This window comes from Carcharodon carcharias, chromosome 32, assembly GCF_017639515.1.
Source record: "Carcharodon carcharias isolate sCarCar2 chromosome 32, sCarCar2.pri, whole genome shotgun sequence".
In the NCBI taxonomy this organism is placed as follows: domain Eukaryota; kingdom Metazoa; phylum Chordata; class Chondrichthyes; order Lamniformes; family Lamnidae; genus Carcharodon; species Carcharodon carcharias.
In genome coordinates this window covers 2,434,565-2,455,724 of record NC_054498.1, presented here as the reverse complement: position 1 = coordinate 2,455,724, position 21,160 = coordinate 2,434,565, and the positions used below count along the sequence as shown (strand labels likewise).

Below are 21,160 nucleotides of genomic sequence, written 5' to 3'. Positions count from 1 at the left end.
ACGACTATGGTGAGGGCTTACATTTGTAATGTACTTACAATCGGCCTGCAGGGCATGGCTAATTCAGTTCAGTTGCATTTTCGAGGCTTTCCTTGGTGTCTTCGACTGGTCGTGTTTTGCCTCGTTGCCAGTTGTTATGTTCTACCATGGGGCCACTTTGCTTGTGAGCCGGTCGCACACTTATCTGTCAGCAGGTGAGGTGATTACAATATACTGCAGACACAGAGACCAATATGAAATGAAGCTTATACTATTTATTTACACAGACAACAGAGTGCTACTCTAGACTAACATTAACATGGTAGCAAAAACAGAATTACCTGGAAAAACTCAGCAGGTCTGGCAGCATCGGCGGAGAAGAAAAGAGTTGACGTTTCGAGTCCTCATGACCCTTCGACAGAACTTGAGTTCGAGTCCAGGAAAGAGCTGAAATATAAGCTGGTTTTAGGTGTGTGTGTGGGGGGCGGAGAGATAGAGAGACAGAGAGGTGGGGGGGGGTGCGTGGTGTGGTTGTAGGGACAAACAAGCAGTGATAGAAGCAGATCATCAAAAGATGTCAACGACAATAGTACAATAGAACACATAGGTGTTAAAGTTAAAGTTGGTGATATTATCTAAACGAATGTGCTAATTAAGAATGGATGGTAGGGCACTCAAGGTATAGCTCTAGTGGGGTTTTTTTTATAATGGAAATAGGTGGGAAAAGGAAAATCTTTATAATTTATTGGGGAAAAAAAAGGAAGGGGGAAACAGAAAGGGGGTGGGGATGGGGGAGGGAGCTCACGACCTAAAGTTGTTGAATTCAATATTCAGTCCGGAAGGCTGTAAAGTCCCTAGTCGGAAGATGAGGTGTTGTTCCTCCAGTTTGCGTTGGGCTTCACTGGAACAATGTAGCAAGCCAAGGACAGACATGTGGGCAAGAGAGCAGGGTGGAGTGTTAAAATGGCAAGCGACAGGGAGGTTTGGGTTAAACCCCACTAGAGCTATACCTTGAGTGCCCTACCATCCATTCTTAATTAGCACATTCGTTTAGATAATATCACCAACTTTAACTTTAACACCTATGTGTTCTATTGTACTATTGTCGTTGACATCTTTTGATGATCTGCTTCTATCACTGCTTGTTTGTCCCTACAACCACACCCCACCCCCCCACCTCTCTGTCTCTCTATCTCTCCGCCCCCCACACACACACCTTAAACCAGCTTATATTTCAGCTCTTTCCTGGACTCGAACTCAAGTTCTGTCGAAGGGTCATGAGGACTCGAAACGGCAACTCTTTTCTTCTCCGCCGATGCTGCCAGACCTGCTGAGTTTTTCCAGGTAATTCTGTTTTTGTTTTGGATTTCCAGCATCCGCAGTTTTTTTGTTATTAACATGGTAGCCCTGGCTACACAGCTATTGGGTTTTACAGTCACGTGGTCAATCTGCTCACAGTCTCTTAAAGGTGTATTACACCTCAGATTACCACATCCCTCCCTCTTGAAAGTACATTTTTCAATATATTAACTATTTACAAATTTACTTTCTCTGGAGGCTTTTTCAAACGAGTCGACCGTTGTAGTTCTACGACTTCAGATGGTTTTTCCGAGGCCTCCCTCTCAGGAGTTACCTGTCCACTAGGCTCCCCAGTAGGAACCTGTGAGTTTGCCTCTTCGACTCTCTCAGGCTCAGCGGATCCTACAGCTCCTTCCAAAGCAAGGGGATTTCCTTCTACCTGTGGGTGTAGATTCCAACGAGAATGTTTTCACCCTCTTTAATGCCCAATCGCCTGCACTCCTATTGCTCCTCCCCTCCAAGTTCAAGGATATGAATGGCAACTGTGAAGCAGGTTCTGTTGGGCAAAGCTAAATTCAACACGCAATGATCAGCTTCCTATTGTGTAAAAAAAAATTCAGGGCCTTGCTAGTAATTTTGCTTTCTCTTCCTAAGTGTCACCTTTTGATGGGTTTTCTTCTTGGCGGTGCTGACTTTAATCTTGGCTTCCTCTTCCACTTCCCTATTGGCCAGACTAGGCTCAGATACGAGCTCAACTTGAGTGAACTCAGCAGTTGAGTCTTCCAGCATTTCCTCAACTGTCAGCTCTTTTGAAAACTCAGGGGTCTCTATTTTTAAGGCTTCTTGGCAATCACGTAGCTGATTCTTCAGCTCTTCCATTTCTTTTTTATATTTATTAGTTGTTTCCTGGAGAATTAAGCATTGTTGTGTTTTCTCGGCTAATTGGTTGTTCATCTCAGCCAGAGATATGCGGAATTCTTTCTGTTCTTCCTCACTTTTTTAGTGGTGCAAATTGGGATCTGAGGGAATCTTGCAATATGTGAAAGTCCTTCAGCAGGTTTTCTTTTTCTTTTTGGAGGTTACTGACTTCAACTCGAGCTCTGTCCTGAAGGATCAGCTCCTCAAGTTCCTTTTGTTGAGTCTTTACAGGCTCCTTTTTCCAAATAGCAACACTTACTGCTTCTGATTGAGATCTCAGTAATTTCTCAAGATTGACCTCTCTTAACCAGTTTCTTCCAAGGAGACTCGGACCTCTGCCTGCTAACACCATGAGAGGTAGAGTAGCAGACTGGCTTCCATATTGTACTGGAACCTTGCATATACCTTTTACTTGGATGTCTTCAGCAGTATATGTTTTTAACCTGAGTTTTCCAGTCTTAGTGAGTGGCCTCCTCCATTCAGGTACTTAAACATGCCTTCCCTTATGACTGTTGTGGATGTGCCTGTATCCGTCTCCATTCAAATGGGTTTTCTGTTGACTTCTACTGTCAAGTGGATTGGCTCTGTTTTACCCATTTTTAAGTTGTGTAGTGAGTAAATACCTGACTCTGTTTCTTCTGGTTTCTCTATTATATAAATTTCACGACTTCTGCCTTTTTGTTTGAAATTTTGCCTCAATTTTTCTTTACAATATCGTATAATGTGCCCATTGCAATGGCAGTAGAAACACTCGGTTTATTAAAATTGTCATTCGATTGCAGGCTGTCTGGTTCCAATTCTGCTATTATTGTGGGTTTTTATCCGTTAAACCATTGCTTTTTGCTGTCCTGTTACTGGCAGTTGTTTCCCACCTTTTTGTGGAGCCCTGTACTTCTGGGCCATTTCTAGCCGGTGCCTCTCTCCCAACGTGAAGAATGGTGCAATTTTGTGCTCCCTTGATTTCTTCTGAGTCCCTGAACACACTTTCCATTGTGAGCACCAACTCCAGCACCTTGCTGAAGTCTAAATTTGTTTCTGACAACAACCTTTTTTGAATGGCGTCTTTGTTAATCCCACACCCTAATCGGTTTCTTAACATGTCATTAATCGACGTCCCGAACTCTCAGTGCTCTGTTAATTGTTTTAATTAAGGCTGCTACAAAGCAAGCGACTGTCTCTCCAGGGGTGCAACACCGCGAATTTAATTTAAAATGCTATGTTGTTACCGAGGGTTTCGGCTGAAAGTGGCTTTTCACTAGATTTGCCAACTCATCAAAGTTCTTGGAATCTGGGGCAATGGGTGTCATTAGACTGCAAATTAGGTTTTACTGCCACATGTTGATAAGAGGAACGCCCGCCTCTTCTCCTTCCCCAATATGTCATTGGCCAAAAAGAAAAACGCAAGGTGTTCAATATAATGTGACCAGTCGTCAGTTGTCTGATCAAACGGTTCAATGCGGCCAAATTGTAGCATTATGGAGGGCGATAGCTTCGATGACTATGGTGAGGGCTTACAATTGTAATGTACTTACAATTGGCCTGCAGGGCATGGCTAATTCACTACAGTTGAGTTTTCACAGCTTTCCTTGGAGTTGTCGATTGGTCGTGTTTTGCCTCGTTGCCAGTTGTTATGTTCTACTATGGGGTTGCTTTGCTTGTGAACCGGTTGCACACTTATCTGTCAGCAGGTGAGTTAATTACAATATACTGCAGACACAGAGACCAATATGAAATGAAGCATATGCTATTTATTTACACAGACAACAGAGCACTAACATATGTGCTTCTCCAACCAGACCCTACTCTAAACTAATATTAACATTGTAACCCGAGCTACACAGCTATTGGGTCTTACAGTCACATGGCCAATCTGCTCACACTCTCTTAAAGGTGTATTACACCTCAGATTACCACAGAAACCCAGGTCTCAGAGGAGAAAATGATGTTTGATCCTGCAATTTGTTACTTTAAAACAATCCTGAATTCTTCTGACCAAGAGCCTCTCTAGGTCACATTTTAGGCATTATGTTACAGTAATACCTCACATTTCCCCCGTTCATTTCTCAATTCAAATTAAACAAGAAGCAACCTACAAACCTGAGATAGATCCTGCACTTTTGGAGTATTGATCCAAATCTCACCTTTCACTGATTTCCTGGGAGGATTTTAGAGTGTATACCATCTGCTCCAGGTGTCCCTGTTGATAGTTAACACTTTATCATAACACATACTCTGTGACCTGTACAAACGTTATAGGTTCTTGTGTCATCCAAGATTTTCCACACCATCTTTTATGAATACTGATACAAATAATTCACTTAAAACATCTGCTATTCTTGTGATATTGCTGCCAACTTAGCTCTCAAAGAGACCTGCTGAGATGTACCCTGGAGGATCCCTTTAACGACAGGTTACATTCTTCCGGAAAAGGCCAAATTCATCTGGAAACTGGATGCTATTTTCTAGAATCTCTATGGTCCAATTACCACAACAATGCAAAGCTGTTGCAGCTGTAGTGCCCAGACTGGGACTTGGACAAACTGATTCATTTTAGTGCACAGCCACCCATCACCCACTCAAGGATTGCAGGAGTGTGTTTTTTTTTCCAATTTTATTGGTTCCTGTACTGAAGTTGCACAGATACAGTTCCACTGAGTGCCTGCCTTCCTACACCTCATCCAGGTGACCATTCTGCATGTGAGCAAAGACAGGCTATATGACTATAAGGGACATCATAACTTCACCTGTGATTCTTTCCCCCTACAACAGACTTTTCACCACAATGGGAATCAAGAGCAGGCATCCTTCCTAACCAAAGAGGCACTGAGGCACTTGTAGTTAAAGTCAGGAAACTCTGTTCAAACCTGGTAATTTCCTGCTTCATTTGGTTCCGTGTAAATGAACAAAAATTCCACATTGCTGCAAGAACCATTATTTTTATTATATCCAGCATAAGAAATTTACATTGTGTTTGCCAATTTCATACAACCTGTGCTTGGGTATTCATTACTGGTTTGAATTTACACTAAAATTCCCTTTGTTTGTCCCAGTCTGCTCTTGGAAGAGCTCACGAGCTTCTAGAATTCTTGGCTCACTGGATTCAATGGAACACAAGATTCAATTTTCACCTAGAGCGGGAATTCTGATTGATGGGACCCACCGTACTTGCTGTTATGTCATGGAAGAACAGGAATCCCTTCTTCTGTGGTTATGTTAATTTTAGTCAGCTTTTTGACAGATAACAATGGCTGTTTTCTAGACTCTTAACAAAGAATTAGAATTATTAGCAATTATTAGCTTTTTATTGAAGATTAGTTTTAACATTCAGAATGGTGAATGCTGTTACATTGAGTGTGGGCTCCGACTGAAGAAAGTTTGCCTTTAATATCTTTACTTATCATTGAGTGCACAATCTGGGCCGGTTGGAGAGGGGGATAGTAAGGTCAAGGGTTGTTTTTTTTGAGGAAGGGGCCATGTTGAAAAAGAAGGGGATAATGTCTAAGGAAAAGGAAACATATCAGCTGACATGGGAGTCAGAAAAGGTGGTGATCAATGTAATATGAGTGGCAGTCTAACTTAGGAAGGCAACGAAAACTGAAGATGGCTTAGTGGGAGAATTGGGGTGTTATTTTGCAGGTGCTGTTTTATTGCTGTCCTTCATTAAAATCAGAACAGGACTGCATTGTACCAAGAATTAAATAATCATCAACTCAATCAAAAATCTACAGCAAACATGCCAACTCCTGTTTAACACTGTGAAACAATCAGAACCAATATGGTTGCCACTGGGAATCTCATCAGCCTTTCATGGTCTTGAGTGAAATAGATAGTGTTATTTTCACAGGTTCTGTAGGGACAGTGTGGCTGTGTGAATATGTCTGTGTTTCTTGTTACAGTGTAGAAAATATTCAGAACCAGAGCAATGTTCTATTAAATAACCTTTGGTCCTGTTAATCAAAACTGCAATAATCATATTGCAGGCTGATGCAAACACAACCCAACTCCAACATCCTCATTGTGGTCTGTCTGAATACTTGTGTCTGTCTGTCCCTCTCTCTCCACCAGCAAGAGTCAGTAATGACGATACCACAACCCATAAGAGCTGATGCAGTTGGAATAAATATTATCTTGGTGTGTTCTTTTTTAAAACCAGTTTTTTTTTAATATATTTTTGAATTGTGGAATGAGTCATCTCTTGGAGCCAATAAGGGACTGGTTTGCAAAATGACCTTACAAGCCACTAGCCTCCAAGTGGACAGTCAGATGAGTCAGGATTCCCATCCAATTGGGGATGTTTCTTCTTTCAGATGAAGTTCGAGAATGTTCTCTATTGTGTTGTTAAAGCAGAGACCTTGTGAAAATGTTATTGCCTCTGGTACATAAGGTGCTGATATGGTGTGATAACTCACTTGAAGCACCATCCTGGACTGGGACGGTAAAGTGGGTGAGCCAGTGCAGAGATCACACCCAGTACTGATTGGTTTTCAGAGTAGGATTGCTTGTCCTGCAGAACTGGTTGTTGTCAGGGTTAACATGCCCACTGTTGGATTGTGTTTCTGTGCCGTTTAGTGGCCTGACATTCACTAGAGGAACAGACTGAACTTGATCTGTCTTCCTAAAGGTCTCCTTCTCCACAGTGCCATTCTTGGGTTTCGATGGAGGCATCTGCACATTATGCTTTCCTGTTTTGTTGCGTTTTGTCAGATAAATTGCAATTATTACAGCAATTAGCAACAGCAAAACAATAAGGATGATAGCAATAATAATAACTGTAAGATTATTCCCTGATGTAAGAACCTTCTCATTGCTTGCTGTTGGTTCGAATCCTGTGACTACATTGTCTGATGTTGGTATATTGCCTCTTCTAACAATTTCATAGGGATCCCAAGTTACAGTCGATGAATATATGTCCATTTCATCACCTTTCTGGACTGTAGGGCTGATGTTCGAATTTGGTAACTTAATCTGAATCAAGGAGGGGACTTCAAGCAGTGTAGCATTGTAATGATGAGTGGGTATATATGGGATAGTCCTAAATTCAAAAGTACCAATGCCAGGTGGCACTCCATCAGCTTTCAGGAGAAATTGGAAGCCATCAATGTCAGAGTAAGGGCTAGCTTCATCATAATCAAAAACTTCCATTGCCACACTTCCATCTTCTAGATCAGCTTGGGTAAAGTTACTTCTGGGCTGGTTTTGACTTCCATTCTGTTTCTGCAGTTTGATTAGTTTTCCAGCTTTGGGCTGTTGAATGATGTGGAAGGAAGGAATGCTCTGGGTTTTCTTGGCCAGATCACTAGCATCCAAAACATCTGTGTCAATCAGAATGGTGGTACTTCTGGGCCAGGACACATCCCGGGCTACCCTTACCAGGGGCTGCACAGTAACATTCACGGTACCTGATAAATTGCCCTCACGGGTCACTGCACAGAAATGGAAGCTATCTCGATAAACAGAAAAATCTTTCATGTAGTATTTTAGCTCTCCATTATCAATGTGTTTCTGCAAGAACTCGGTCACAACAGACTGGTTTACAATTATTTTTCCATACTTTGGTTGTTGGATTATCTTATAGAGTATAACATCATTTTCTTTGGTGTCTATTAGGAGTTCCTCTCTGGTTATCGGCACTGACGCATTACCCTGCAGTAATACAATTTCTTTGTTGTGGATCATATTAACAGTCACTGGCGTAACTTCAATAGTGACAAACCCCCCAACTGCTGAATATTTCCCATCGGAGACACTGAACTGGAACAGGCCAGAAGCTGCCTGCCCAGCTGCTTTGAATAGCACTCTGCCAGCATTGATATCCGCCTGTGTGAATTGCTTTACGACAGTGCTGTCATTAACCTGATTCACAAAGAAACCATTGTCTGGTCCTGTGACGATACTGTACAGAATTTCTTCTGGTAAGTTATCAAAGTCAACAGTGTTCATGTGATCTTGTGTCAGCACAAAGCTGGAGCCTTGCAGGACATGCAGGGTGAGTCCAGTAGTTACAATCCGTGGAGGATGATCCTTCACTGGCACCACAGTTATATTGAAGAGCTCAGAAATAACAATAACAGATCCATCATCCGCAGGATGTGAAAATGACTTTCTCCTTGGACTCAACCAGACTCGAAATGTGAAGCTATCTGTTAATGCCCCGACCCTGTTGTGTGTATACTGTAGCACAGAATCAAACAAATCAGACTGCGTAAAGTGCTGCACCTTGCGCACATCAGCTAAGGAGAGAAAGCCATGGATAGGTTGCATGGTCACCTCAAATATCACATGATAGGCGGACTGCTGAGGTTTTGGCACACTGGCCAGAAGATTCGAAGCATCCAGCATTGACTGGTCAATTGCTGCACTTTGACCTTCAGGTAGTACAAGACCTGGAGAAAAAAAATGAAGATTTTTTACTAATTTCATAAAATTTACAGCAAGGAAACAGCCCATTTGGTCCAACTTGTCTATGTTGGCATTTATCCTAACTTGTGCCTTTCCTTTTTCCACATTTCTTTATCCTCTTTGCAACCACTATATAATTTATTTCTAATGTTGACTTGGTCTCTGCATCAATTGTCAGGATAATCCACAGCTTCACAATCCCTCTGTATAAAAGAAGCTTCTCCTCTACTCTGTCCTAAATCTCTCAAATTTAATCTTACATTGCTGACTCCTTGGTCTAAACTCCTCAATATCTAGAAGCATCATTATTATTGGGTACATTTCAAAGGGACTAAGTCCGCTGTGATTGCCAATATAGGGTTAATCCAGAAAAAAGGATAGAAAAAGAGAAGCCAACTAATGTTGGTTCTGGTTCAATTCTGGGACTGCACAAGACCAATCATTGCTTCTTTCACTATATACATGCAACAGGCTGCTGTGGAAAAGTCAAATCTCTCAGAGAGTCTGCCTAGATTTTTCTATCCATTTTTTTTAAAAATTTGTTCATGGAATGTTGGCTTCACTGGCTGGGTCAGCATTTATTGCCCATCTCTAATTGCCCTTGAGAAGGTGGTGGTGAGCTGCTTTCTTGAACTGCTGCAGTCCATGTGATGTGGGTACACCCACGAGTGCTGTTAGTGAGGAAGTTCCAGGATTTTGACCCAGCGACAGTGAAGGAATGGTGATATATTTCCAAGTCAGGATGGTGAGTGGCTTGGAAGGGAACTTTCAGGTGGTGGTGTTACCATGTGTCTGCTGCCCTTGTCTGTCTAGATGGCAGTGGTCGTGGGTTTGGAAGATGCTATCTAAGGAGCCTAGGTGAATTCCTGCAGTGCATCTTGTAGATGGTACACACTGCTGCTACTGTGCGTCGGTGGTGGAGGGAGTGAATGTTTGTGGATGTGGTGCCAATCAAGTGGGCTGCTTTGTCCTGTATGCTGTCAAGCTTCTTGAGTGTCTTGGAGCTGCACTCACCCAGGCAAGTGGGCAGTATTCCATCACACTCCACCTTGCGCCTTGTAGATGGTGGACAGTCTTTGGAAGTCAGGATGTGAGTTACTCATCGCACGATTCCTAGGCTCTGACCTGCTCTTGTAGCCACAGTATTTACATGCCTAGTCCAGTTCAGTTTCTGGTCAATGTTAACCCCCAGGATGTTGATAGTGGGGGTTTCAGCGATGGTAATGCCTTTGAATGTCAAGAGGTGATGGTTAGATTCTCTCTTGTTGGAGATGGTCATTGCCTGACATTTGTGCGGCGCAAATGTTATTTGCCACTTGTCAGCCCAAGCTTGGATATTGTCCAGGTCTTGCTGCATTTGGACATGGACTGCTTCAGTATCTGAAGAGTCACAAATGATGCTGGACATTGTGCAATCATCAGCGAACATCCCCACTTATGACTTTGTGATGGAAGGACGGTCATTGATGAAGCAGCTGAAGATGGTTGGGCCGAGGACACTACCCTGAGGAGCTCCTGCAGTGATGTCCTGGAGCTGAGATATTGACCTCCAACAACTACAACCATCTTCCTTTGTGCTGGGTATAACTCCAACCAGCAGAAAGTTTTCCCCCTGATTCCCATTGACTCCAGTTTTGCTTGGGCTCCTTGATGCCACACTCGGTCAAATGCTGCCTTGATGTCAACAGCAGTCACTTTCACCTCACCTAGGGAGTTCAGCTCTTTTGTCCATGTTTGAACCAAGGCTGTAATGAGGTCAGGAGCTGAGTGGCCCTGGCGGAACCCAAACTGGGCGTCAGTGAGCAGGTTATTGCTAAGTAAGTGCCGCTTGATAACACTGTTGATGACCCCTTCCATCACTTTACTGATGATGGAGAGTAGACTGATGGGGCAATAATTGGCCAGGTTGGATTTGCCCTGCTTTTTGTGTACAGGATATATGTGGGCAACTTTCCACATAGCCGGGTAGATGCCAGTGCTGTAGCTGTACTGGAACAGCTTGGCTAGGGGCACTTGCTCTTTCTAAACTATGCCATATTTACAAGAACCCCTTCATTATTTCTACATTGGTATTTATCTGCTCTACTAAATTAATGTGAGATCTAATTTCCTGCAAACTGTAACCCTCAACCTCTGCGTTACTGAATGCATCCAACTGGAATCACTTATAATTACAGCATAAGCCAGAAACACAAACAGGTGGTGTGAAAGAGGAAACGTAATCCTCAAATACTTGTTTTGTGCTTCAGCATGGAATGACACATGTTCCTTTCTAGGTGGTTGGACAGAACCCATAGGATTGGTCTCAACACAAATGGTCACACTCTTAATCCTTCTTGTGCATTTGCTTCATTCACTGTACAAACCGATCGTTGGGACAAATCTCAAGCTTTCTCCCATGTCTCAGTTGCTAGAAACCTTTGCTACAACTGAAACATTAACATTTTTCCATTTCAGATTGACAAATTGTACAATCATACAGTATAGAAGAAGGCTACTCAGCCCATCGTGCTAGTGTCAGCTCTTTGACAGAGACAGGTGTGAGTTAATGTGGTGCATAATTTGCTGCAAATCCAATCACTTTCTACCCTTAGCATGCTTGGCAATATTTGCTGCCTAAGTAGTGATGTCAAATTACAAATATTAAATATTGACTCCAAAGCAGCTTCTGAGTTGTGAGGAAAAAGCAGGCGTGTGAAACTAATTAGACAGCTCTCTAAATGATCAGGCACAGGCATGTTGGGCTAATGGCCTCCTTCTGTGCTGTAATCATTCTACAAATCATTGATCTGAATTGGAAAAGTGCTTATGTTTCAGTTTCAGCAAACTGAGACCTAGAAGTCAGCTTGTGACTCCTCTTCTGATTAAGTAAAGGAGTTAGGAATGAAGGTGAAAAGAGTCATGTTGTGCTCTAAACTGTCAGACAATTCTACCCAGGGATGAAGCATAGCAGCAAATATTTAGCTTCTTTTCCCCTTTGGGAAGCCACAATCCTTTGGGCAAGGGTGCCAGAGCAATGCAATGATAGAAAACGTGGAACAACAGTCTAGCTGAAGTACTGGACTACACATTAACACTTACAGCTCTCCTGCCAGAGAATTTTTGTTTGAACAGAACTGTGGATGTGGCTGATTGGTCAGCTTCTGTTCATGCATGTGTGAGTCACTCGTACATCGTGTCTGTGAGCCTTTTCTCATCTTTGTTTGGACTTGTGCGTTCCTATCTCTGTAATCCCCTCCAGCATCACAACCCTCTTCATATCTTTGCTCCTCTAATTTAGGCTTCTAGTGCACCCTTGATTTTAATCTTTCCACTAGTGGAGGCCGGGCCCTCAGCTGCCTGGTCTCTAAGCTCTGGAATTCCCTTCCTAAACCCTTCAGCCTCTCAACCTCTCTCTTCTCCTTTAAGATACTCCTTTAAACCTTCCTCTTTGACCAAGCCTCTGGTTATCTGACCTAAAATCTCCTTAGGTGGCTTGGTGTCAGATTTTGTTTTATAATGTGAAGCACTTTGGGGTGTATTTATATGAAAGGTGCTATATAAGTAGAAGCTGTTGCTTCCATTTTGTTCCCATAAAACAACTCAGTCACTTCTTGTTCAGTCATACAATTCCTGACAGCAGCTGCCTTTCTTGCACGCAGAGTCTAATCCACTTGCATTTGCAAAAGAAAATGGTCTTTACTGACATGAAATCGCTCTGACCTGGTTTTGACCCTGAAACTTTGTTTAAACAGTGCATCCCTTCTCCCACATTGTATATCTGGCTGGAATGAGAGCTGCTCAATACTGTCAAGCCAACAACAAATTGTATTGATATCACACGTTTCACACAGTAAAATGTCCCAAGGTGCTTCACAGGAACATTGCCTGACAAAATTTGATGCTGATCCAAATAAGGAGATATTAGGAAAGGTGATCAAAAGCTTGGTCAAAATAGGTTTCACGAGCACCTACAAGAGAGAGAGAAAGGGAGCGAGGCAGAGAGATTTCAAGAGTCAATTCTACATCTTAGGACTCAGGCAGCTAAAGGCACGGCCACCAATGGTAGGGAGATTAAAATCAGCGATGTTCAAGAGGCCAGGACCAGAGGAATGCAGATACCTCGGAGAGGTATAGAGTTGGCGATGGGGTAAGCGGGAGGTTGGTGAGGCCGTGGACGAATTGCATTATTTCAGGAGTCCCCTGATCACCCGGATGTATTTAACTAGGGGCACTGGGAATGGGGGCATAGAAACGAGGACCCAGTCATCTGGAATACCCTGACCAAACCACTGGCCAGATTGGTGGGGCAGGTGAGGACAGTTGGTTCCTTTGGAACTGTACCTCAAGAGTCACTGTTACGTTGAAAGAAAGGGAACGCTGGAAAAGTATAAAAACTGTACTTTACCTTTATTGTACCACAGCTGAGTGCCTTGTTCATGACTACGGTTTTCAAAGGAGATCCATAGCATCAGGGTCTGTCTTTCCGTAACTGCTGGGGGACAGGAAACTGTGAACTGGAATGAGTCCTGAGATTTCCAAAAGGGGTCCTTAGGCCTATTATGTTGGTAGAAAACATTCGCAGCTTCCAGCTGTTGAAGAGTAGAGAATGCATTAAGAATACTACGCACTGACATTATCCCAAGTGTTACTAACTCCTACACTATTGCAGTACATAATTACAAAGTCATTGTAACTGTGTACATCTTGTCAGTGCTGGTGTTTATGCTCCAAGCCTCTTTCCAATCCTCTTCATCTTTTTCCCTTGTGTGTTTAACTAGCTTCCCCTTAAATGCCATTCACCTCATCCATTCCATGTGGCAGCCTCTGCCTTGGTATTTCTAGGCTTCAGATTTGACACAAGCCGTAAACCAGAGCTTAGAAATGTTCAGCAAAACCTGGACTAAATAAATCCTTGGCCGATGTTACAGCATGGGCTCCAGAGCCTGGTTACTATCACTAACCCAGGCCCTAGGTCCTGGTTACTATCACTAACCAGGTCTCAGAGATTAACTACTGTGGCTGTACTCAGTTGCAGGAGAGAGTTCTACTTGATCACATTTAGATTTGCCTGGAAGCTACATACAAGCTGAAAATATAAATCATCCTTCACAAGGATTGCTCCAGTTTGAAGAACTTTACAAGTGATTGCAGGAATCTCTGCTCAGAGAAATCCTCACAGACCCAATTGGTCTCCAAGTGTAATCTGTCTGGGCTGAAGATGAAGTTGCATTGAACTAGTGATCTCCTGCTCAAAACTGTTATGTGGATTTGAGGTGAGCAGAGAAATGAGCTTGGCTCTGATATTCCCCACTTACTGCCAAGGATCATCCCAGCAACATAATGAGTTGCGATGAGGGTTGGCAGCACACATGGCCTCAGACTGCAGCATCAGACTGACCTTTGAGAAAAGACAGCAGAAACTAGAGGGAAAATGTATATAACACAACATATATATCTCATATAATGACCTTCATTTCCTTCCTATTGATACAGAGCAATGACCTGATAGACTGGATTATTGACAAGGTTTCTGTTGACTAGGCCCAACAGACGAGATGAATTGAAAACCACAAGATAAATATCTCAGTAAACTGCCACACTAGACACAAAGAGCAGGGGCAGATAATGTACGGCATACACATGGCTCAGTGTAAACTCCTGTGTGCTTACAGTACACACACTAGAACGACTTCCCTCCCATCTGCAGGGATCTCCTAACCCATTGCTGTTAGTTTGGTGGTAGATCAGTGAGGAGGGGGCTCCTGGCGAGGTGGCCATATACACCAGCTCTCCAGGGCTTCTGCGGGTGTAACTCTCCCATCTGCAATTCCTCAGCTGACAGAAGCTGAGTACAGAATGACTCAATTGATGAGTTTACCTCCAGCCTGATCCCAGTGAAAAAGACTGATTTGATCACCTGTAAACGACCTTGTACCTGGCTGGGCCAATTCAAACATCTCCAGGACCCGAAGAGTTAAAGGAGCTGTGAAATAATTCACGGAATTTATTAAGCAAGTGCTGTGTGAAGGAGGTTGGCAGTAATCTGACAGATAAGGTAATGGTGCCCATTCATTTTGGGCTGGTTTGAGATGTGTCGATGCAGTCGATGATTTGGCATTGTTTCCAGTGTGGATATTAATTATTCTCTTCCAGCATGGAGTATGTGCTACGCGATTTCAGGGAGTCATTTATCTCCCCTGACATTAACAGATACCATGAGTTGGAAAGTTACGCTTCAGCTGCAACCCATTACAACCAAAGAGCCAATGTTCAGATTATACTATACAGTCTTTTTCCAGTGTAATTTATGTGATATCTTTTTTGTGTTCTAATTTCCTGCTGAAGGTAGTGGCAGATCCTTCACTACTCTGCCCAAGTGGCCATTCCTCATATGTGACTCTTAGGAGGAGGCCATTTGGCCCATTGTACCTGTGCTGCTCTTTGAAGGAGTTATCCAATTAGTCCCATTTGCGTGTTCTTTCCCTTCTTTCCCAATAGTCCTGTACTTTTTTTCCCCCAGTATTCAAGATTTTGCTAACCACTCTATTAACTGGCAATTTATCAAAGCCTTTTGAAAGTCCATATACACAATATTAACTGCACTATCCTCATCAAGCCTTTCCATTACACTAAAGGACTCAAACAAGTTGGTTAAGTATGATTTGCCTTTAATAAATCTACACTGTCATTCATTAATCAATTTTTTCCAGATGACAAATTAATTTTGTCTTGGATTGTTCTTCCCATATCCTTCTCCTAGGAATTTTCACACAACTGAATGCTGAGAGTTCTATTCTGGAAACAACTCAAACATGTTGATTTCAATGCTTAGAGCTTGAGTAAAGTTATTCCATGAATTAAAGTCCCTGGCTTGGCCTTTCTTCACATGTTGAAGTGGGCAAGGCAGCACCCAGAAAGCGGCTCCTGCATCAAGATGGCACAGTCTGGTTTAACTTCTCCCATTTTATGAACAGGGGTTGTAACATGTGCAATGCTCAAGTTGTCTGTTATATAACCCAGAGGCCCCATAATTTCCACCCATATTCCTCTCAGCAGCCTAGCATGCATCCCATCCAGACTGGGTGACTTTTCCACATTGCGCATTGCCAGCCTTTGAAGTATCTCCTCCATATCTGTTTTTATCCTGTCCAATTTCTCCACTACCACCAACTTATTGTGACATTAACATCATCAAATAAGTGAAGAGGACATATATCCACCACACTGTGTTAAAATTATCACAATTATGCAACTCTCCCTTGAGGCTTTTCCCTGTCTTGTTGATGTTCTGTAACTACAAAGCCGAGAAAATAAATTTATTAGAAGCTTCTATCTCATTGAAGAAGCTTCAGGCCTATCAACATCTAACAACCTACTCTGAAAACTTTGCTCAAATTTTGACAGCTGTGACAAATTCCACCACAGCAGCTTCAACATTCCAAATCAAACAACAACATTCTAATTAAACCCACCACATTCTTAAAAAAAAGTCAATTCACCCCATGTCCCAGTGTTAAAGGATCCTTTTTAAAAAAATCCAGGGCCCGCCCATATATTTGCCAAAAACTAATCAGTTCTTTGTTGGGCCATACCCTATGTGTGTACCAAGTTTCACTGAAGTCCATGCACCACTTTGAGATATTTTGTTTACAGACAACAGGGCTGAAAACATTACCTCCACCCACCTTCAGTACTGGAGAGTACTTACTAAAGTCTTGGAAGTGTTATTAAACCATATTGGCATGGGACGGTCGGGGGTGGGGTGAAGAATCACACTCAAGTCTGTACCTGTCCTTCACAGAGGTCCACAGATATACATTCCAGAATCATAATGGACATTTCACTGGACTGACTGTACAACCAGCTTGGTCATAGGCTCTAAGTAATTGCGCATATGTAAGAATCTGATCAGCAAGATTCTCCAATGAAGTAAAGGGAAACGATTACTGAACTCACATCTCTCTCGGTGAAGTTGGAAACTTTCCTGATTACGTTGCCTTCTTGGACCCTGATTAGCTGTCCCAGTGCTGGAGGAATCACTATTGTGTATATGATTGGTCGATTGTTTGTTTTGCTATCATCACTGGTCCTCGCTTTCAGATGTTGGCTTGTGATTGGCTGGCGTGTTCCTGGAGGGCATGAAAAGACAACTTTTTAAAAACTTTGTTTGAGTTGGACTCTTCCAAACTCTCATCAATAAAACTGAGAGTAATTTCTCTTCCTTGATCTGCACTCCCTGTTTCCACTCAGATCATACACCAGATCCCTTCCAAGCAAGTGGCTAGACATCTCCTCAGTGAGGGACTCAGTACAGTTTCTTAATGCTGGACTGGGTCAAATATTCCTGCTGCCAGCTAGTCACACACAACAGGAAAATCCCAGTATCCTTCCCTGCTTGGTTCTGAACTGGCCGCCCTCAGCTAGGGTGACAGTGAGGGATCTCTGAATGCTCTCAGTACCTGACATCCCCCACACCAGTTACTGCAACCCATGTCCTTACCTGGATAAATAACAAGAGGCTCCTCTGTTTCAATCAGGATATTTAAGTGTCTAGCGCTGACTGTAAATAGCTGTGTAGGTGTGCGATTCATTCCATCAGACACCTCAAAGCTGAATCCTCCAGACAATGATCCTGCAATGGGAGAAACACCAAGGGAAAAACAGATTATAGATTATAACACACTTAATTTTTACAAACAAGGTTTCCTATTTGACTTCTATATGAAAAATTATCAACCTTTTGAAGCACAATAGCATCCGTTCAATATTTTCTTTTTTATTAATCACCATTTAGGGGAGATGGTGACATAGTAGTAATGTCACTGAACTAGTCATCCAGAGGCCTAGGTAATGCTCAGAGGACACAGATTCAAATGCCACCATGGCAACTAGTGGAATTTAAATACAGTTAATAAAATCTGGAATTTAAAGCTTGTGTCAGTAATGGTGACCATGAAACTATCATCACTTGTCATTAAAACCCACCCGGTTCACTAATGTCCTGTAGGGAAGGAAATCTGCTGTCCTTACCTGGTCTGGCCTACATGTGACTCCAGACCCACACCAGTGTGGTTTACTCTTAAGTGCCCTCTCTGAAATTTTCATTTCAAGGGCAATTAGGGATGGGCACCAAATCCCGAATTTGCCAGTGATTCCCACATCCCATGAAAGAATAAAGAAAAATAAGCAAGACTGTAGCACAGCGGTAATGTTCCTGAATTAGTCATTCAGTGGCCTGGACTAATGCTCCAGAAATTTGATCTCAAATCACACCAAGGCAGCTGGTGGAATTTGAATTCAATAAATAAATCTGGAATAAAAAGCTAGTTTCATTAATAATGATCGTGAAACTACAGGATTAAAAACCCACCTGGTTCTAATCTACTGCCTTTTAAGGAGGAAAGTCCATTGTCCTCACCTGGTCAGGCCCCTATGACTCCAGATCTACAGCAATGTGGTTGACTCTTAACTCTGAAATGGCTGAGCAAGCCGTTCAATTGTATCAAACTGCCACAGAGAAAAAGCACTGTAGGTGTACCTACACCTGCAGCAATAAAAGAAGGTGGCTCACCACCACCTTTTCATGGGCCACAAATACTGGCCTTGCAGGTGATGTTCACCCCCTAAGAATAAATAAAAAATATCTAAATAAGTAACCAGAGAAAAGGGCTACACCCCATGTGGAGGACAACACCGAGAGTGAACGGATTGAGAAGAAGGTGTGTTAGTTCATTTCAGTCTTGTGTTTGGAAACTTGTGGCTTCCATTAGGTGTGAGAGATTGAGAAAGTTGAAGGAACTGCACAGTGTGAAGGCCTGGGTCAGAATGAGTTAGAGTTGGATGAGGTGCGATAAGGCTAGATTTCAACACAGTCAGGATTCAGGAGGAGGAAGAGGCTCTAAAGCAAGTGACTGAGGGTTTGGAAGAAAATGTGAGGAGCACTTCTGAAGATATTTTTAAATTAGGAAGAGGAAGATTTTGTAGCTCTGCCCAGGGTTGATTACGCAGACTTGCTGCATATGTACTTGGTGGCAATGCAAGACTTACCTACAACACTGAGACAAAGACTTTAAAATAGATGTATCCTCATTTTACAAATGTAATGTCATCTCCAGTATATTTAAGGAAAAATAAAATAAATATGCCTTATATTTAAAAACAAATTAGGCTTCCTATCCCACTGGAAGTATAATATATTAGCTCTCCTTCATGATAACTGGTGATATCAGCTGCTGCATTCATTTTGATGGCTGTAAAACTTTAGTTTGAACATGGACTGGATCCAAAAGCACCAACTCTGGGAATTTATTTGTTCTGCTGACTGTTTCTGAATCCACATTGACTGAATAACACAAGAGAAGCCAAGCTTGAGAAAACATCTTTCAGTCCATCCCAACTCCTCGCTCTGGTACCTGTTTTTTTCTTTATTCTTTCATGGGATGTGGGTGTCACTTACCAGGACAGCATTTGTTGCCCATTCCTAATTGTCCTTGAACTGAGTGGCTTGCCCAGTCATTTCAGAGGGCAGTTCAGAGTCAACCACATTGCTGTTGGTCTGGAGTCACATGAAGGCTCAACTGGGTAAGGACAGCTGATTTCCTTCCCTAAAGGACATTGGGGAACCAGATGGGTTTTTACAACAATCAATGATAGTTTCATGGTCACCATTACTTAGGCTAGCTTTATGTTCCAAATTATTAATTGAATTTAAGTTCCACCAGCTGCCGTGGTGGGATTTGAACCCATGTCCCCAGACTATTAGCCTGGGCCTCTGGATTATTAGTCCAGTGACATTAACACTTTGTCACCTTCTCCCCTAACTCTCCTGACCTTGCTTCAACCTGCACTAACTTTACACATGCTCTTTTCTCTCTCTCTGCATGAATACTTTACTGTCCTGATCACTGTCAGTGTTTGACGGTGCTGACTGGGACTGTGATAACTAGGTTCTACTGTAAGATCAGGTCAGCCTCACCCCTGCTGAATAACCAGAACATGTAATCAACCAGCTCAATAATTAACAATGACTACCACCTTACCATGATGCACAAAGGTGATCTGTCTGTTGTTGATCTGTGCCTGGGTAAACTCCAGAATGCTGTCATCCAACAATGATTTCAGAGCCACATGGCCATTTGATGGAGGCTTGATGGAATAAACTAATTCTTCTGCAGGGGAATCTGGGTCCTCACTGTTCAGTAAATCCTGTGAAATCTCAGCATTGCTGTCTTCCCATATCTAAGAATAAGACAATATTTTTCTACTATTATAAATAATTAAAAGTGCAAAGCCTCTTATCTCACTCATCATCAATCCTCAAATTTTAAATTCTCATCCTTGTGTTCAAATCCTTCACTGTCATTGCCCCTCCCTATCTCTGCAATCTCCCCCAGCTCCAACTACCCTCCAAGATCTCTGTATTCATCTAATTCTGACCTTCTGAATACTCCTCACTTTAATCACTCCACCATTGGTGGCTGTGCCTTCGGCTGCCTGGGCCCAACTCTCTGGAATTCCCTCCCTAAACCCTCCATCTCTCTTTCCTCCTTTAAGATGCTCCTGTTAAACTTACCTCGTCAACCAGGCTTTTGGTCACCTGACTTATTTCTCCTTAATGCCTCAGTGCAAAGTTTTTCTGATAACGTTCCTGTGAAGGTGTTTTACTATATTAAAGGTTCTATATAAATAAAGTTCTTGTTGTTAGTACCCATAATAATCATCAAATGCTGTGCAGTGTTTATTTGGTGTTCATAAACCTGCATTGTGCAGAGGAATAGCCCAACTGCAGTGATTCTTTCAGAATGATCAGGTTCACCAAACTGCCTCTCCCTCCAATATCCACTGAGCTAACTCCCCTTTGCTGGCTTATAATCTTCAGCCTCTCTAGGCTGTGTCAGATAGAAACCTCTCACCCTCTTCTGTACTTCGGTTCATTCCCAGCATTTTAAAATGGAGAAGAGAGCATCAGCCACAAGAATATTTCTGACTAGAAAGGAAACAAGGTTTTGAGAAAGAAGCTTGTTGCTTGAAAGAGGAACTTGATTGATCAGAGCTAATGAGTAAATCAATCTGCAGTACACTGTGTTGAGTGGACACTCAATCAACAAGCGCCCATAACAACTTATCTCTTGGATGTTTCAAACTATAGTGAAGCCTAACATTTTATTTTCCTTCTCAGAATATGGATGTTGCTGGAATGTCAGTATTTATTGCCCATCCCTAATTGCCCTTGAGAAGGTGGGTGGTGAGCCACTGCCTTGAAACATTGTAGTCCATGTGGTGTAGGTACATCCACAGGGTTGTTAGGGAGGGATTTTGACACCGATTTGGTTCCAAGTCAAGGTGGTGAGTGACTTGGAGGGAAACTTGCAAGTGGTGGTGTTCCCATGTGTCTGCCGCCATTGTCCTAATCTAGATAGTAGTGGCTGTGGGTTTGGAAGATGCTGTCTAAGGAGCCTTGGTGAGTTGCTGCAGTTTATCTTATAGATGCTACACACTGCTGCCACTGTGCATCAGTGGTGGAGGGAGTGAATGTTTGTGGAAGGGGTGCCAATTAAGTGGCCTGCTTTGTCCTGGATGTGTC

The 21,160-nt window shown here is 42.6% G+C and overlaps 1 protein-coding gene across 1 annotated transcript in view; it reads right to left on the bottom strand.

Annotated features, from left to right (window-relative positions):
- Positions 1-5,116: 5,116 nt before the first annotated feature.
- The window catches only part of LOC121272092 (chondroitin sulfate proteoglycan 4-like), an 84,996-nt gene continuing 68,952 nt past the window's right edge, over positions 5,117-21,160 (bottom strand). The window contains exons 6-10 of the mRNA XM_041178535.1: positions 19,617-19,815; positions 17,078-17,209; positions 16,534-16,706; positions 12,983-13,166; positions 5,117-8,579 (exon numbers count right to left, since the gene is read on the bottom strand). Coding sequence (XP_041034469.1) covers positions 6,658-8,579; positions 12,983-13,166; positions 16,534-16,706; positions 17,078-17,209; positions 19,617-19,815 — 2,610 coding nt within the window. The 3' untranslated portion in view covers positions 5,117-6,657. The remainder of the gene's footprint in view (positions 8,580-12,982; positions 13,167-16,533; positions 16,707-17,077; positions 17,210-19,616; positions 19,816-21,160) is intronic.